The following is a 14,088-nucleotide window of genomic DNA, read 5'->3' as shown; positions in this document are numbered from 1 at the left end:
CACTGGGGTGTTAACAACAAAAGAAAATTGAAAAGTTTTAATCTTAAAAGGGCAATAGAAGTTACATGCTGATACATTAAACAAAAAAATCTTTCCTTCTTCTCATTTAGCATATATCACCAGTTTCCTTACTATTACCTCTTTGAACATTATTTGCACAGACGTATGATGTGTAATTGTTAACTTATGCTACTTACTGATATAATGTAGATTTCTGACTAATATTTAGCTTAACTTAATTCACTTTCTCTTTTAGCAATTGCATCAGCTAAAAAAGTAACGAGAAGTAGTATAAAACACGTTTTCGCCTTCCCGTGCAGCTGCCGAAATTACAACTTCCAAGTAAAGAAAATATTTTTGAAAGTCAGTGTTGCTACAAGCTGAGGAAAACACTTTTAAGGAACTTTTGACATTTTTCCTTGCAAGTGAATAAACAAGGGTATTCTAGAACGAGATAAGTGCCGATGCGCTTTGAAGGTTCCTCAGCTTGAATGGCAGTTTTGGTGTGATCAGGAGTCAGGCAGAAAGATGGTAATTGGGTTCATTGATGAAGAAGTTATATCAATGTTAGAAAAAAGACATGTAAGGCAAGAAGACAGAGAGATCAGAAGCAAGATAAGTCACAAGGACCATCAACCAGCAGTGCAACAGTTGTAGATCAGTTGGAATAAAAGTTCAGTCAGTCACAGCAAGAACTATTGTAATGTCAAAATTCAATTTACAGTAACGATGACAGCGATGAAGGCAGCAGTGATTTGCAACAGAAAAGAGAGGGTCATTGTTATACCATTTAGATTATTATAGAATTGCTTCAGGAACAATATGTTGGTCATGTGGCCCCTCAAAACGAAAAAATAAGTGATATCTGTATTGAACTGTTGTTATTGATTCATGATTCACATTCTAGATAAACTCTTTGTACAGTAACATACAAAAATACAAGTGTGAACACGGGAGAGTACAATCTTTTTCAATAAAAACATTACGCTTCTGTTAAGAAAAACTTGATAGAAACTCAAAATTAAAATACTTGGCTGTTTAACCATGTCATGCTGAAAATATGTCAAGTAACAACAGTGCTTCTCTGTTCACCAGAAAATACGTCCTTTATTCGTACAAAGACTTTTAATAAAAACAACATCAGCTGTTATTTTACCACACTATCTGCAATTAATGCAGCAGTGTAAACTTCCTCATTCATCATTATTGTATAAAACACATACAATATTGATAAATTAGGCTTTAGAGCTGTGCAAAAAAGACCCCCCAAAAATATTGAAACAAGTAGAGACACCCAGTAGTGCTTAACGTGGTTAGAACTTCACTACATTATGTTCTATGAATGCAATTTGAATATGTCTGCCACCAGTGTTCGTTTTTCCTCAAAAAGATTTAATAATAAGTTAAAGGATTTTACTCCAATAAGCAACAAATCGTTTTGTTTCAATAGGCAACCAAAAAAGGAGGAAGGGGGAAGGATGCTTAGTAAGTGAGATTTCATTAAAATGGCATGAACTTTTTGTACACTGCTGGATCAAAATTAACAAAAAACTTCTTATTGAGCACACCGTGTCCGACCATTAAACGACGGATTTTTTGGTTCATGACAAATATAATATGATAAAGTACATTAAGTATGGCTAAGGTAACATCCAGGAAGAGTTTCGACACATTTTTAAATAGCTTGTCTTTAAAACAAGTCATTAGTAAAAAGCGCTATCTCAGCCAATACCGTGAAAGTATTGCTAAAACTTGGTTATATCCATTTATTCCAAATGTCTTTAGGTTTTTTTAGGTTTAATGTCTTTAGTTGCTTGCGCCTTCGTTAACAACAGAAAAAAAGTGAGCATATATATATATATATATATATATACACATTAGACTCACAAAAGAAGCAAAGAAATGACTGGTATAAATTTATAATATTAAAACATAATGGGAATAAGTACTAAGAAATTAAAAACCTCATTTTTTTAAATTATAGCAACAAAACAGCAATACTTTAAAGATATAATAATAAAGAGATTGTTTAGAGCATATTTTCAAAAATTAAGTTTTTAAATTTTTGCCTGTTTATTTATGTGAGGAAGAAACTTTCGGTGGTGTTCCACTACACGTATCATCCAACCTGAATTTGATGGAGTTGTGTCAAAAATCATTGCCACAAGTTTTTTTTTAGTTTCCATGTCCTTAAAGCATCTATGGTAGCTGTTGCCTGACTTTGCCCAGTTGTATCAGGAATCCTGGATAAACACAACAATTTCGCTTCAGGTGCACTTGGTTCTCCTGTTACTACAATTGCCAAACGTTCCACTTTACCATCGACCTCAGATACCAGCTTTGAATCTCAGTAAATGGAAGAGTACATGGGTGAAATGAATTTTTTCATAATATCATCTGAAACTTGCTGTTGAATTTAATTACCTGATCTGTTCTTTGTGCTTTTTGATATTTCATCTAAATTGTAACCTAATGCTTTAGCTACAGCTAAAATGACCCCAGATCTTTCTCCGTTGGATCGATTCAACCTATCAGCCATTAAGGAAAATTTAGGGTTTTCTAATATCTTGAATTTTTTGTTCTGTCTAGCAATAGTACTTTGTTTATTTTCTTTATAAATTTTGTCTTCATTATCAAATGCTGCCAATACATTAAAACTTTTTGCTTTTATGTTTTCCTTTCTAGATTTCTCTTTTTCAACAGCCTTGATTTTATGTTTCTCTTTTTCCCCCTTTCTTTTCACTTTCATAGCATAACTCTTGTTTAATGGGCCCAAAAAATTGCTTTTTTAAGTGACGCTCCTCTGAGAGAAAATCTATATCTGAGATCTGACTATTGATACTACGCGAGATATCTTTTCTTATCAAATTTTCTGCATTTGATGCTGCATTCTCAAACAACGATGATAGTTTTTTAGTAAAATTTAGAAGTTGAGCTGCATAACATTTTTTTTTTTTTTTGCATTTTTAATCAAGTTCTCTCTAATATGAATCACATGCTGTATCATTCTAACAACATCTTTCTTCTGTTTTGTTGGAATTCCTGCCATTTTCCAAAAAAACATTAACTTTTTCCCAAACTGCAGATGCAACTTCTTTTTAACCAGTTAATTTCAAATCAAATCTTGTAAGATAAATATTATGACGTACAACATCTCCATTTATTGGTAGGTGACAATTTATCTTTGCTTCAAGGGTAGGTAATAATTTACCAACAATATTATCAAACTTCTCATCATTTATCCTCAATTTACTATTGCTCATAACTGATCGAATTTTTTTTATAAATGCTATTACATCTATAGATAAAAGGTAACTATAAATTATAAAATTATTTGAATGACGTATGCAATATTAACATTCATCATAAAAAGTTTCTCATCTCAATCATTGCGAATAGCATTATTTAATAATTTTTGAGAATCATTGAATTGAAACTAACTATATTTACTAATATTAGCTATGATACATAGATTAGAACTATAATGGCGATCAATATTGATACAAAACATATTTAATTGCAATAAAACATTTATATATTTAGCCTAAAATCACAGTTAAAAAGTAAATAATTTTGAAAAAGTGGGTGGCAGAGGGGGTAAAAACTTTAAAAGAAGGGGGGGTCAAACTTCATAATTTTCCAAAAATCTTCCTATTTTCACTTTTAATGGACAAAACTACACACAAAACTAAAGGAAAATTTTCTTTTTCTTGGGACACCCTAAAATGTATATATATATATATATATATATATATATATATATATATATATATATATATATGTATATATATATACATATTAGGGTGTTAAAAAATAATATTAAATTATATGCAGATGATAGAAAAATTATAAATATTTTAAAATCAGATGAAGATATTCGCATAAACAAATTACAACTAGATATCGATATTATTATGAAATGGTCGTCATTATGGTTAATTAAATTTAACTATGAAAAGTGTAAAATCATGCACATTGGCTTTAAAAATCCATGCATAACTTATTCAATGTTCGACGCTGAAACTCATCAGAATAGTATCCTAGCAACATCAAAAGAAGAACGAGATTTAGGAGTAATGATGCAATCTAATTTAAAATGGACCAGTCATGTTGATAAAGCTGTCGGAAAATCAAATCAAATGCTTGCTCTTATTAAACAAACTTTTAAATATTTTGACTCGAATATGGCAAAAAAATTATACACGACTTTTGTAAGACCCCATCTTGAGTTTGCAATCCAAGTATGGAGCCCGTATCTGAAGCAAGACATCTTAAAGTTAGAATTGAAACTAATTTTTAAAACTAATGATGAACTAAACGAAACTTAAGGCCATTCTAATTCTATTTCATAGAAGTTTTAGCAGAGATTCAAAACCTGAAAATCATTTAAAAAGCTTTGATTCAGCTTTTTAGATCATTTGTTATATTGAACCTTTACATTTATTATTAGGTCTTTTACTTATGCAGAAAAAAACGCAATGACTTATAGGCCAATCCAACACACGAGTGCCTTTATTTTACCGCCCATAGTTTTACCAGCGAGCGCCCATTCCCAGTTGTGTTTTGTATAATCTTCAAACCTGGCAAAAATTTCTGATTCACGTTCAGAAATTTTTGCCAGGTTTGAAGATTATACGAAATGTTTATTATGAAGCAGTGTGCACCGGCCCCATGATGAACAAATATATTTAAATAGTTTATTTACTTTTCTTTTTTATTAATAAACAATCGAACGACTGAATTATGAGTGAACTATGGTCAAATATTGCAAATATCATGGGCAATTTCATTTGCGATCAGCCATCAAAATTAGCCCGAAACTAATCTGAAATATATTGGTAACAAAAGCCAATTGCTGCATGTTGCGTCACATTAATTAAAGTAAATCTTAAAAAAATAATTTTAATTTAAAGCGACAAGGAAAGAAGTTGATGTGTTCTAATGGGAGACTATATTTGTGACTTCAATGTAGAATGTTTGTAGAATGAATTTACCTGATGAAGACCATTTAGTGGTCAGTTTGTTTAATGATCTAATTTTATATTTCTTTTTCTTTATTTAAAAACGTAAAAGAAAACTGGGTAAAATGTTGTCTTTGGTGATAGTCACCTTCTTTGCAATTGTTAGTCTGTCATTAGGAGAGGATCATATTCCATTGTTTGTAAATGGTCGGCCTAAAGGTGGTTTTATGGGAACTCCAAAAGTAGAAAAAAAGTCAATCTTAAAAGAAGTCCCTTCTCAGTGGTTCACTCAGCAGTTGAATCATTTTGATGATGGTGATGAGTCTACATGGATGCAACAGTATTTTGTTAATGATGAGTACTTTACTGGTGGTCCTGTATTTTTAATGATAGGTGGAGAAGGCCCACTAAGCCCTCTGTGGGTTACTGTTGGTGCAATGGTTGATTATGCCAAGCAACATGGAGCCCTAATTTTAGGACTTGAACATAGATTTTATGGTAAAAGTCATCCTTTAAGGTATGCTTTCATTTTAATGCTTTGATATTCCTGAAATACTTTGTCAAGTAGAATGTAATAATACCAAAATTCAAAATATTTAACACCTAAGTAACAATTATATTCCTAGAAATGGGAATACTTAAAGTTCTAAAAATGGAAATATTCCTGATTGGTAGTTTAACAAACAATAAAAAAGTGAATTTAATTTAAACAATTTTTCTGCCAAAAAACATCTAGTAACATTTGAAAGGTTGAAGCTGGCTGTAAATTAATGCATAGTAAAGTGAATAATAAACAAAATCCTGACAAATAAGTTTGAGTTAATAAAATTACATAAAATTGTTAAATAAAAGACTAAAAACACTCCTGTGTTTTAAAATCAGTAAATTAAAACTAATGAGAAATATTTGAACTCTTCTATATACTTTGGTACATAAATTGCAAGATTACTTGACGCGTTTTCAAGATATGGTTATACATTTGTGAATGTGTTTTAATTAATGACTTAATGCTTTTTGTCTTTTTTCAAAAAAAAAAATTTACAATTTTTTTTTTAATTCTTTAAGTAAAATTCTTTAATCATTTGGAAATTAAGGGTTGAGATTGTTGGTTGAGATTTTAACTTAAGACTTAATAGTGTTCTGTAAATTTTGGGTGCTCTAAAAACTTACAACAGTACTTGCTCCTAAAATTTATACTAGTGCAGTTATTTAATTTTGTAATACCAGAACATTTGTAACATTTGTAATAATAAAATTTTTTTCTCTTTATGCTCCAGATGTTTAACATGGAATTATTCTTAGTTATCATATTTAGTGATATGACAACAGAAAGCCTCAAATATCTCAGTAGTGAGCAGGCTCTTGCTGATTTGGCCACTTTCAGAATGGCTATGACTTCAAAATTTAATCTAACTGAAAAAAACAAATGGATTGCATTTGGAGGCTCCTATCCTGGTGCATTGGCAGCTTGGTTTCGTTATAAATATCAGCATTTAGTTTATGGTAAGTTTTTTACTTCTTAAAACTTAGAATAAATGGTGATTGTATTAAACTGTGATTTCTTAAATAATGAAAAACACCATGATCTGCTGTATTTATTAATTTTGCCTTGACACCCTTGACCACATTGATTGATCCAATAAACTGAATTCAATGTGAGAGGATATTGTTAAGAAATGAAATGATGATAAATATTAAACATAACTTGTTCTATAAAATTTTTACATGTTTTTAGTAAACAATTCAAATCTCAGTAATCTCAGATTGTTTTGTTATTTTAACTTAAGGAACAAAAAATTTGTCTCTTTTACATAAAAAATAATGCATTTTTCTAATGCCTGTTTGTAATCATATAGTTTAACAGATTTTTCTCAAAATGTCAGGTGCTATTGCTAGTAGTGCTCCTATTTATGCTCAACTGAACTTCATACAATATCTTGAGGTCTCTACACAATCTCTTGGTTCCACTTCTTGTCAAGCAAATGTTGCTGCTGCAACTAAAAAGTTGGAAGAATATTTAAAAACCGAGGCTGGTTTAAAGTTTCTGTCTCAGAATTTCAAGTAAATTTTTTTTTTTTTTTTTTTTTTTTTTGTTTTTTTTTTGTTTATGAATGTTTTGAGACTTTTATGAAAATTGAGAATTAAAGATAGAACTAAATATTGGCTTTATGTTTGTTAAGTTGCAAGTTATGTTATCTAAAAACTATTTGTTGTTTTATATGATGCTAACTAATGCATGAGATTAAGAGCAATCATCTTTTCTGAGCCCACAAAGTTTTCTGACTATAAATCTTTGGTGGCTGTTGGAAGCATATACAAAAACATAAAAATGGTGAATTTTTGTATAAATTTATGGTGGTTGTTGGAAAACAACCACCAAAAGTGTATACAAAAACTATATAATTTGAACTATTTTAGGACATGCAAGCCTTTAACTGAAGACCTTAGAGATCTGCAAAATTTTGCAAGCGTGGTTGCAGGGAATTTTTTTGGTGTGATTCAATATAACAAAGATAATAGAGAATTTGAGGTATTTCATTAATGCATCTACATTACTTCAGAAACAGCTAATTTTCAAGGCTAAGTTTTCCAAATTTTTTTCAGGGTGCAATTGGAACAAATATTACCATCGATCTTTTATGTAGTATAATGAATCTTAGTCAACTCGGAGATGAATTAAATCGTTATGCAGCTGTAAATGATTTAATTATGAAAACATATGAGCAGAAGTGTTTAGATGCATCGTATGATGATTATGTTAAAAGCATGAAGGAAACTAGCTGGGATTCATCTGCTGCAGAAGGAGGTAGGTTTTTGTTATAAAATATTTTTGTTATTTTTACAAAATATTTTTTGCCCTCAATTTTTTTATAAGTAATTTCAACAAATTTTTTAAGTTAATTGCCAGAGTATTTATTTGTAATATGGCATCCTGATGTTTACTGTAAATTTGACTGTTAAAGTAATTTAATTAAACATTAAAAATTTACATTAAGGTTAAAAATTTAAGTTAAAAGATAATTTCAGCAATAATATGTTAAAAGCATATTAAAATAGCCATAAACCTAAAAAAAACAACATGTAATTTGGTTACAAAAGTGTTTTACATGGGTTGAGTGTTTTTTGCTCATAAGTTGGTCAAATTATTTCAGTAAAAATAGTGTATTCATAAAAAACAACTTAAATTATTCAAGGATTATTGCTTTAGGTCGACAATGGTTGTATCAAACATGTACAGAGTTTGGATATTATCAAACAACAGATTCCAAACATCAAGTCTTTGGTACCATGTTTCCATTAGAGTGAGTAAGCTTTACTCTAGTGTTTGTCAATTTAAAGTTAAAATGAATAATTTTTCTCCTGTTTTTGCATAACAGCTTTTCACTGAAACAATGTGTTGACATATTTGGAGACAACTTCAATGAAAGTTTGATCAATCGAGGAATTGGTTGGACAAACGACAACTATGGAGGATACAGTATGAATGCAAAGCGTGTAAGTATGAAACTAAAAGTCACATTAAGTACAATTTTTGAAACGTGTACCTGTATTTGTAACATTGTATCTTTTTCTTCATGTTAACATTCAGAGAAAAATCTTCTTTCAACCAGAATCTTTTAAAGCATACAAATTCTGTTACTGATAAAAGCAGCTTACATTTTTGATAGTAATAATTTATTACTTTAAAATGTCGGTTTGAATCTTTTTCAGATTGTTTTTCCGAATGGTTCAATTGATCCTTGGCATGCATTAAGTTTTATTGAAAACAGAAAAGATATGACTTCTGTTTTTATAAAAGGTGGGTGCTTAAAATTACTAGTTTTTTACTACTAATTTATCATTTAACATTAAAAATATAAATGTCATTTTTTTGTAGGAGCTGCTCATTGTGCAAATATGTACCCTAGTTCACCCAAAGATTCTACTGAGCTGAAAGAAGCAAGGGAACATATTGGTGATATTATCTCAAAGTGGGTGTCCAAATAAAGAATGATTTAAATTTAAAGAGTTTTTGTATTGTTTTCATTTGTTTTACAAGTTTTTTAAAAAAAATTATGACTTAAAAAATATTTTTTTAAATATTTTTTAAAAAATATTCCAGCTAAAAAAATTTTCATTTCCATAGATAATTTTTATACATTCATATTGTATATTAAAATGTAAAGCATTTTATATAAAATAATTTTATAAATAATATTCATGAGTATATATTCATTTTTATTTGCAATTGTATTATAATTAATTTCATGTGATTATGTTAAATTTATTGGTAGATTTGCGTTTTATTTAGCTATTTAGCTAAGAAGTTTTTATAAATAAATTACAAATAATTCTATCAAAACTTTTTTTATTGGCTTTCAATTTTTTTAGAAAATTCTTTGAATTTAGTAAAGCTTGTAATATTAGATTAAGGCAAAGAGAAAAACTTAATGCAAACCAAGGTTTACTTTATCCAGATTTTCCAAATACTTTTTTAATATCTGATTTAAATATGTTTACAATAATATGCTAAAATTTTTTTAAGGTGTAGAAATTTCAGTAGACATTTTTTAAACAGTTTTAAAAAGTTAAAATTTTGTTTGCTTTCATTTTTTCTTTGCTTCTCCCCTTTTTTTGCTTCTTAATAATTGTTAAAGTTTTATATGATTGTATTGATATATGATTGTTTAGTATTGATGTATGATTGTTTAGATAATTAATTTACAAAGCATGTCATTTAGTCGATTACTGCATTGGGGTCCAGTAACAGCGCTCTTTATTATTATATCGTTGTTTTTTATTTCGATATTAACAGTGTTAATATGGTGGTACCCGAACAATGTTCCAGGGACAATAAACTTGGTCTTAATCTTTTTTTGGTTATTTAACATACTGAGAAACTTCTTCAATGCTGTTTGGCTAGGGCCAGGATATCTTCCTCTGAAATGGAAACCGGTAATAGAAGCCTTTTTACTATTAGAGTATTTTTTTATGATAAAGATAATATTATTAATTAAATTGTTTAGCTGCAATTTGTTCAAACTTTTTTTAAAAAAAAAATGAACAAAAGAGAATTTTAAGTGGTGTTCCCATAAATAAGTTTTTAAGTGGTGTTCCAATAAATAAGTTCCCATAAATAAGGATTTTGAAAGGGTCCAGTTGAAAGATAGTAATCACTGTATCTTTGAAGCTTAAAATGCAAGGTAGTTCAATTCCTGAACATAAATTGTTTATTAATAAACACTAAAAAATTTTTTTTTTATTTCTATGAACCTAAATTGTATTAAAAACATTTGTCCTTTAAATAATAGAAACTTGACAGTGATGCTCAGTACCTACAGTTTTGTGAGGATTGCCAAGGTTATAAAGCACCACGAGTGCATCATTGCAAAAAGTGTTCAAGGTTGTAGTTTTTTTGAATGTTGCTAAAATTTCTTTTTTTCAATGAAAATTTTTACAGTTGCTTTCAATTTTAAAAACAAAAGAAAAAAAAATCAGAAATCAATTTAAAATTTGATGTTGCAAAAACAGCATTACCAGTCATTAAACATTAAAATTTTTTTTTAGGTGTTCAATGAAAATGGATCATCACTGTCCTTGGATAAATAACTGTGTGGGCCATTACAATCATAAATCATTTACACTTTTTTTAATATTTGTGACCTTGGGATGCTTGCATGCTTCTACCATCATCGCACTTTGTATATATGATAACTTGCTTTGGGTAAGATAGAGTTAGTTTTTTATTGATATTTGTTTTATGCATTTCATAAATTTTTAAAATTTTAACTGCAGAATTTTTGTTTTAGCATAGTGGACGTATTTATATAACATATGATCGCGATGCTTGGATCCCAATGCGTCATTCCATTATGCTAGTTTTGTTTTTTGGTTTTGGAATGTCATTAAGTGTGGCTTTGTCCGTTGGATTTTTACTCTACTCTCAGGTATTTTTAAATATATATAAAAGCAAATATTTATAAAACAAATATTTATAATAGTAAATATTTATAAAATAAATAGTTACAAAACAAATATTTATAAAACAAATATTTATAAAATCAAAAAAAACCAATATTAAATGTGTTTACCCTCTGTTTTAATGCAATGGATTAAGTGAAAAACTTTTGTATGAAAAACTTTTTTGCATGAAGCTATAGCAGTTTTAGAAGCCTGTTATAAATTGAAGTGAGGAATACAAAATGATGAATTTTTATATTTTTGGTTTTTCCAATTCTCTAATTAAATTACTTCAAAATTTTTACCCATAGTGAATGTATTTTAGATAACAATTATTCTGTATAATCAAACTGGAATCGAGGCTTGGATTGTGGAAAAGGTATTTAAAGCATACACTTTGGTTTGGGAATCAGTTGTTAAAATTATCAATACTTATCATTTACATTTTAAACAGATTTGCAGATGTACTATCTATAATATCTTTATACAGGCTGAAACTAGGAACCGAGAAAATGAAGACAAGTTTGTATATCCATATGACTTGGGTTGGGTGAAGAACCTAAAGCTAGTAAAAGCGTCTATTGTTATTTTACACTTCATGATGTTATTTAAAATCGCATAAAATTTTTTCAAATCACATAGGATAATATTTCTAGTTTTTTAATATAAGTCCATAAATTTTAACTATTTTGTAATTCTTGCTACATTATGAATTTGACTTTTAAAATTCCAGTTTTAAATAAAAATTCCCTTTCATTTTCTTGATGACTTCCTGAAGACTGTTTTTTTTTTTATTTTTGCAGGTATTTACATGGTCTCATTATTATATAGGTGACGGAGTAGATTGGCCAGTTCTTGAAGGTTGCAGCCCATATGCCCTTACTGTAAGTAAATCGGCGAATTTTACGGAATATTCATTGGGGAGTTAATTTTGGTAAAAAATAATCCTGGGAAAAATTTATGAAGAAAATTTGCATTAACATTTTGTTACTTCTCACTATCTACGTGTAAATAATGATAAACTTCGATTCGCTGGCTTAAAGATTAATTTTTTTTTCTTAGGGAAATATTTAAGTAGAGTTGACCAATCAAATTGCAGTTAGCCAGCGAATTCGACTAATGGAAAGTGTTTCGTAATTATTTTGTTTAGATTGAACAACTCATCCAGAAGCAACGAAAAAGAGAAAATTCTGTAAGTTATTCTGACGAATGTTCTGACGATACTCAAATTTTCCTCTAAATTCTCGTTACAATTCTCGTTACAATTCTTGTAACAATTCTCGTTAAAGTTCTCGTTACAATTCTCGTTACAATTCTCGTTACAATTCTCGTTACAATTCTCGTTACAATTCTCGTTAAAGTTCTCGTTACAATTCTCGTTACAATTCTCGTTACAATTCTCGTTACAATTCTTGTTACAATTCTCGTTACAATTCTCGTTACAATTCTTGTTACAATAATGCTTCTTGTATATTCTAGGTCGATTATGAAGCGTGTTCCAGTTATTCTGGGTATCGTTTTCCTGTAACACTAGGCTTAAAAGTTTGCTGGGATAGCCCTTGGACTGTGGAGAGCAGAATTTTATTAGAAAAAGGCGATATATTTCTCGCTACACGATGGCGAAAGTAAGAATTATTGCGAAATTAAAAGTATTAATTTTTCAAATAAACATGAAATCCAAATTAAGTTTATATTTTATTCATTATTATTTATTATATTAGTAAATTATTTTTATAAAGCTTTGATAAAAAATATTCTAATTTACCGTCTCTTTGCCGTTCTTTAGTTGTGAAATGTGTATGAGTTATTGATATTTTTTGCATGTGCTTATTGCATATGTTCGTGAGTATTATTTGTAAAAAAAAAAAAATTCTTTTTTAGACATTGGGTCTTTGGTGAAAAGTTATACAGTTCTACTGGATCACTGAGTATTTTCTATTGTTATTTTCTTTAAAGGAAGTTATTTTAGTTTATTTAATTACTTTAAACTAAAATTTGCATCGCTTACTTTAACAGAGCTTCCTTCGAACAAAGATGCACACCATCTAAAAGGCTGGGTACCGCGTTGCTGTTTGAAGGATATATACGAAAACGAAGATATAAAAGAAAATAAAAAAAAATTGAACTGATCTGATATCAGAGTTCTCAAAAGAATACAAATTTTTAACTCCTTTTTTACCTTGTGACGATTTTTAAATACTGAAGTTTCACATCATGATGTCATTGCGTTAACTTCTCGACTTTTTTTTAATGTTCACTATCAGACTCCTATTTAAAGTGCCTTTTAAAGTGCAACAAATCAAAGATTATACAACAGGCTCATTCTGTTTTGTCACGGGAGTGACTATTTCCATCCGTCGAGTTTTACCCCACGCTGCTTATTGAATAAGCGAGGAACAAACAATAAGCTCAATTATTTATTAATAGTTCAACATTAGTGCAATATCTGCCTTTTTATCTCCCAAATTTTTACGAAGCTAGACATGGCAAAAGGAAATTTGGCTTCAGATTTAAGAACGTGGTATGTAAAAACTGTATCACTGATTTTTTACGAAATATTTTACTTAGGTTTTCTTTATGTAGTTTATTTTAAATTGACACCATGAAAAATTTTTGTATCAACCGACTTATTGTAAGGATGTAATAGCAAAATTTGAACAGAACTACATGCCCCAAAGAATTTGTAAACATCTATAAAGAGTATCCTGTGGTAAATCAGAAAAAGAATACCAGCCGTTAAAGGTTAAAATTTGAATAAAAAACAATATCCATTTGATCAGATTTTAGTAGAGCTGTTAAAACGCAACTGAAAATGAACGGTTACTGTTGATTGATTGAGCTTGAATTCTATAAAATCTCATAGTTTCTTCAATCAAGAATTTATTTTTAACTCTTCAGAAATGAAAGAATCACAAAATCCTTATTCTTTTCTTTCTATTGACAACTTGTAACATGTATTATCAAATATGTCAATTTCACTGCTGAACCACATCATTCATCGCTCCAAAATAGTATTTTCTGCAAGTCAGAGTAGTGAAAGTCAAAATTATTTGTTTAAAAAGACTTAGGATTTACCAATTTTTCTATTACGTAATAATAACATAAGAAAACGTGTTATTTCCACGCAATGCAATATCTGCACCACACCTTATGACACTTTTACAACAGTCATTCACACGTTTTAGTT

The 14,088-nt window shown here is 29.1% G+C and overlaps 3 protein-coding genes across 6 annotated transcripts in view; all 3 read left to right on the top strand.

Moving 5' to 3' along the window:
• LOC149877819 (uncharacterized) overlaps positions 1 to 14,088 on the top strand; it is a 68,189-nt gene that overhangs the window by 17,577 nt on the left and 36,524 nt on the right. The window lies entirely within an intron of this gene.
• Positions 4,741 to 8,967, top strand: LOC149877822 (putative serine protease K12H4.7). Its single transcript, XM_090073693.1, has 9 exons — positions 4,741 to 5,478; positions 6,277 to 6,464; positions 6,845 to 7,022; positions 7,380 to 7,491; positions 7,566 to 7,767; positions 8,170 to 8,263; positions 8,339 to 8,456; positions 8,673 to 8,760; positions 8,839 to 8,967. Exons 1-9 carry the CDS (start codon positions 5,087 to 5,089, stop codon positions 8,946 to 8,948), a joined length of 1,482 nt encoding a protein of 493 aa, XP_089929819.1. The 5' UTR covers positions 4,741 to 5,086; the 3' UTR covers positions 8,949 to 8,967.
• LOC149877821 (palmitoyltransferase ZDHHC6-like) lies at positions 9,560 to 13,517 on the top strand. 4 transcript variants are annotated; one of them, XR_016447839.1, is made up of 11 exons: positions 9,560 to 9,896; positions 10,253 to 10,344; positions 10,509 to 10,665; positions 10,751 to 10,888; positions 11,227 to 11,280; positions 11,392 to 11,469; positions 11,733 to 11,785; positions 11,964 to 12,093; positions 12,381 to 12,526; positions 12,783 to 12,829; positions 12,918 to 13,517. XR_016447839.1 is itself a non-coding variant. In XM_090073707.1 (11 exons), the coding sequence occupies exons 1-11, from the start codon at positions 9,672 to 9,674 to the stop codon at positions 13,028 to 13,030; spliced, it is 1,173 nt and encodes a 390-aa protein (XP_089929833.1). In that variant the 5' UTR covers positions 9,564 to 9,671; the 3' UTR covers positions 13,031 to 13,517. The 4 variants fall into 4 exon arrangements, 1 of the variants encoding a protein (XP_089929833.1); XR_016447838.1 differs by having other exon boundaries at positions 11,705 to 11,785; XM_090073707.1 differs by having other exon boundaries at positions 9,564 to 9,896; positions 11,705 to 11,785; positions 12,052 to 12,093.

Source organism: Hydra viridissima, unplaced genomic scaffold, assembly GCF_058129835.1.
Source record: "Hydra viridissima isolate aposymbiotic clone 2 unplaced genomic scaffold, HvirCarnegie_v1 scaffold_16, whole genome shotgun sequence".
Lineage (NCBI taxonomy): Eukaryota > Metazoa > Cnidaria > Hydrozoa > Anthoathecata > Hydridae > Hydra > Hydra viridissima.
The sequence above is the reverse complement of the archived record's forward strand: the minus strand, read 5'-3'. Positions and strand labels throughout refer to the sequence as shown.

Excerpts from the sequence above, each read along its gene's own strand:
- LOC149877822 (XM_090073693.1), top strand. The coding sequence starts at position 5,087 with ATGTTGTCTTTGGTGATAGTCACCTTCTTTGCAATTGTTAGTCTGTCA. Across the intron at positions 7,023-7,379 it reads TTTCTGTCTCAGAATTTCAA|GACATGCAAGCCTTTAACTG; the intron begins GTAAATTTTTTT and ends GAACTATTTTAG. Across the intron at positions 8,457-8,672 it reads ACAGTATGAATGCAAAGCGT|ATTGTTTTTCCGAATGGTTC; the intron begins GTAAGTATGAAA and ends AATCTTTTTCAG.
- LOC149877821 (XM_090073707.1), top strand. The coding sequence starts at position 9,672 with ATGTCATTTAGTCGATTACTGCATTGGGGTCCAGTAACAGCGCTCTTT. Across the intron at positions 10,889-11,226 it reads GATTTTTACTCTACTCTCAG|ATAACAATTATTCTGTATAA; the intron begins GTATTTTTAAAT and ends AATGTATTTTAG. Across the intron at positions 12,830-12,917 it reads CAGTTCTACTGGATCACTGA|AGCTTCCTTCGAACAAAGAT; the intron begins GTATTTTCTATT and ends TTACTTTAACAG.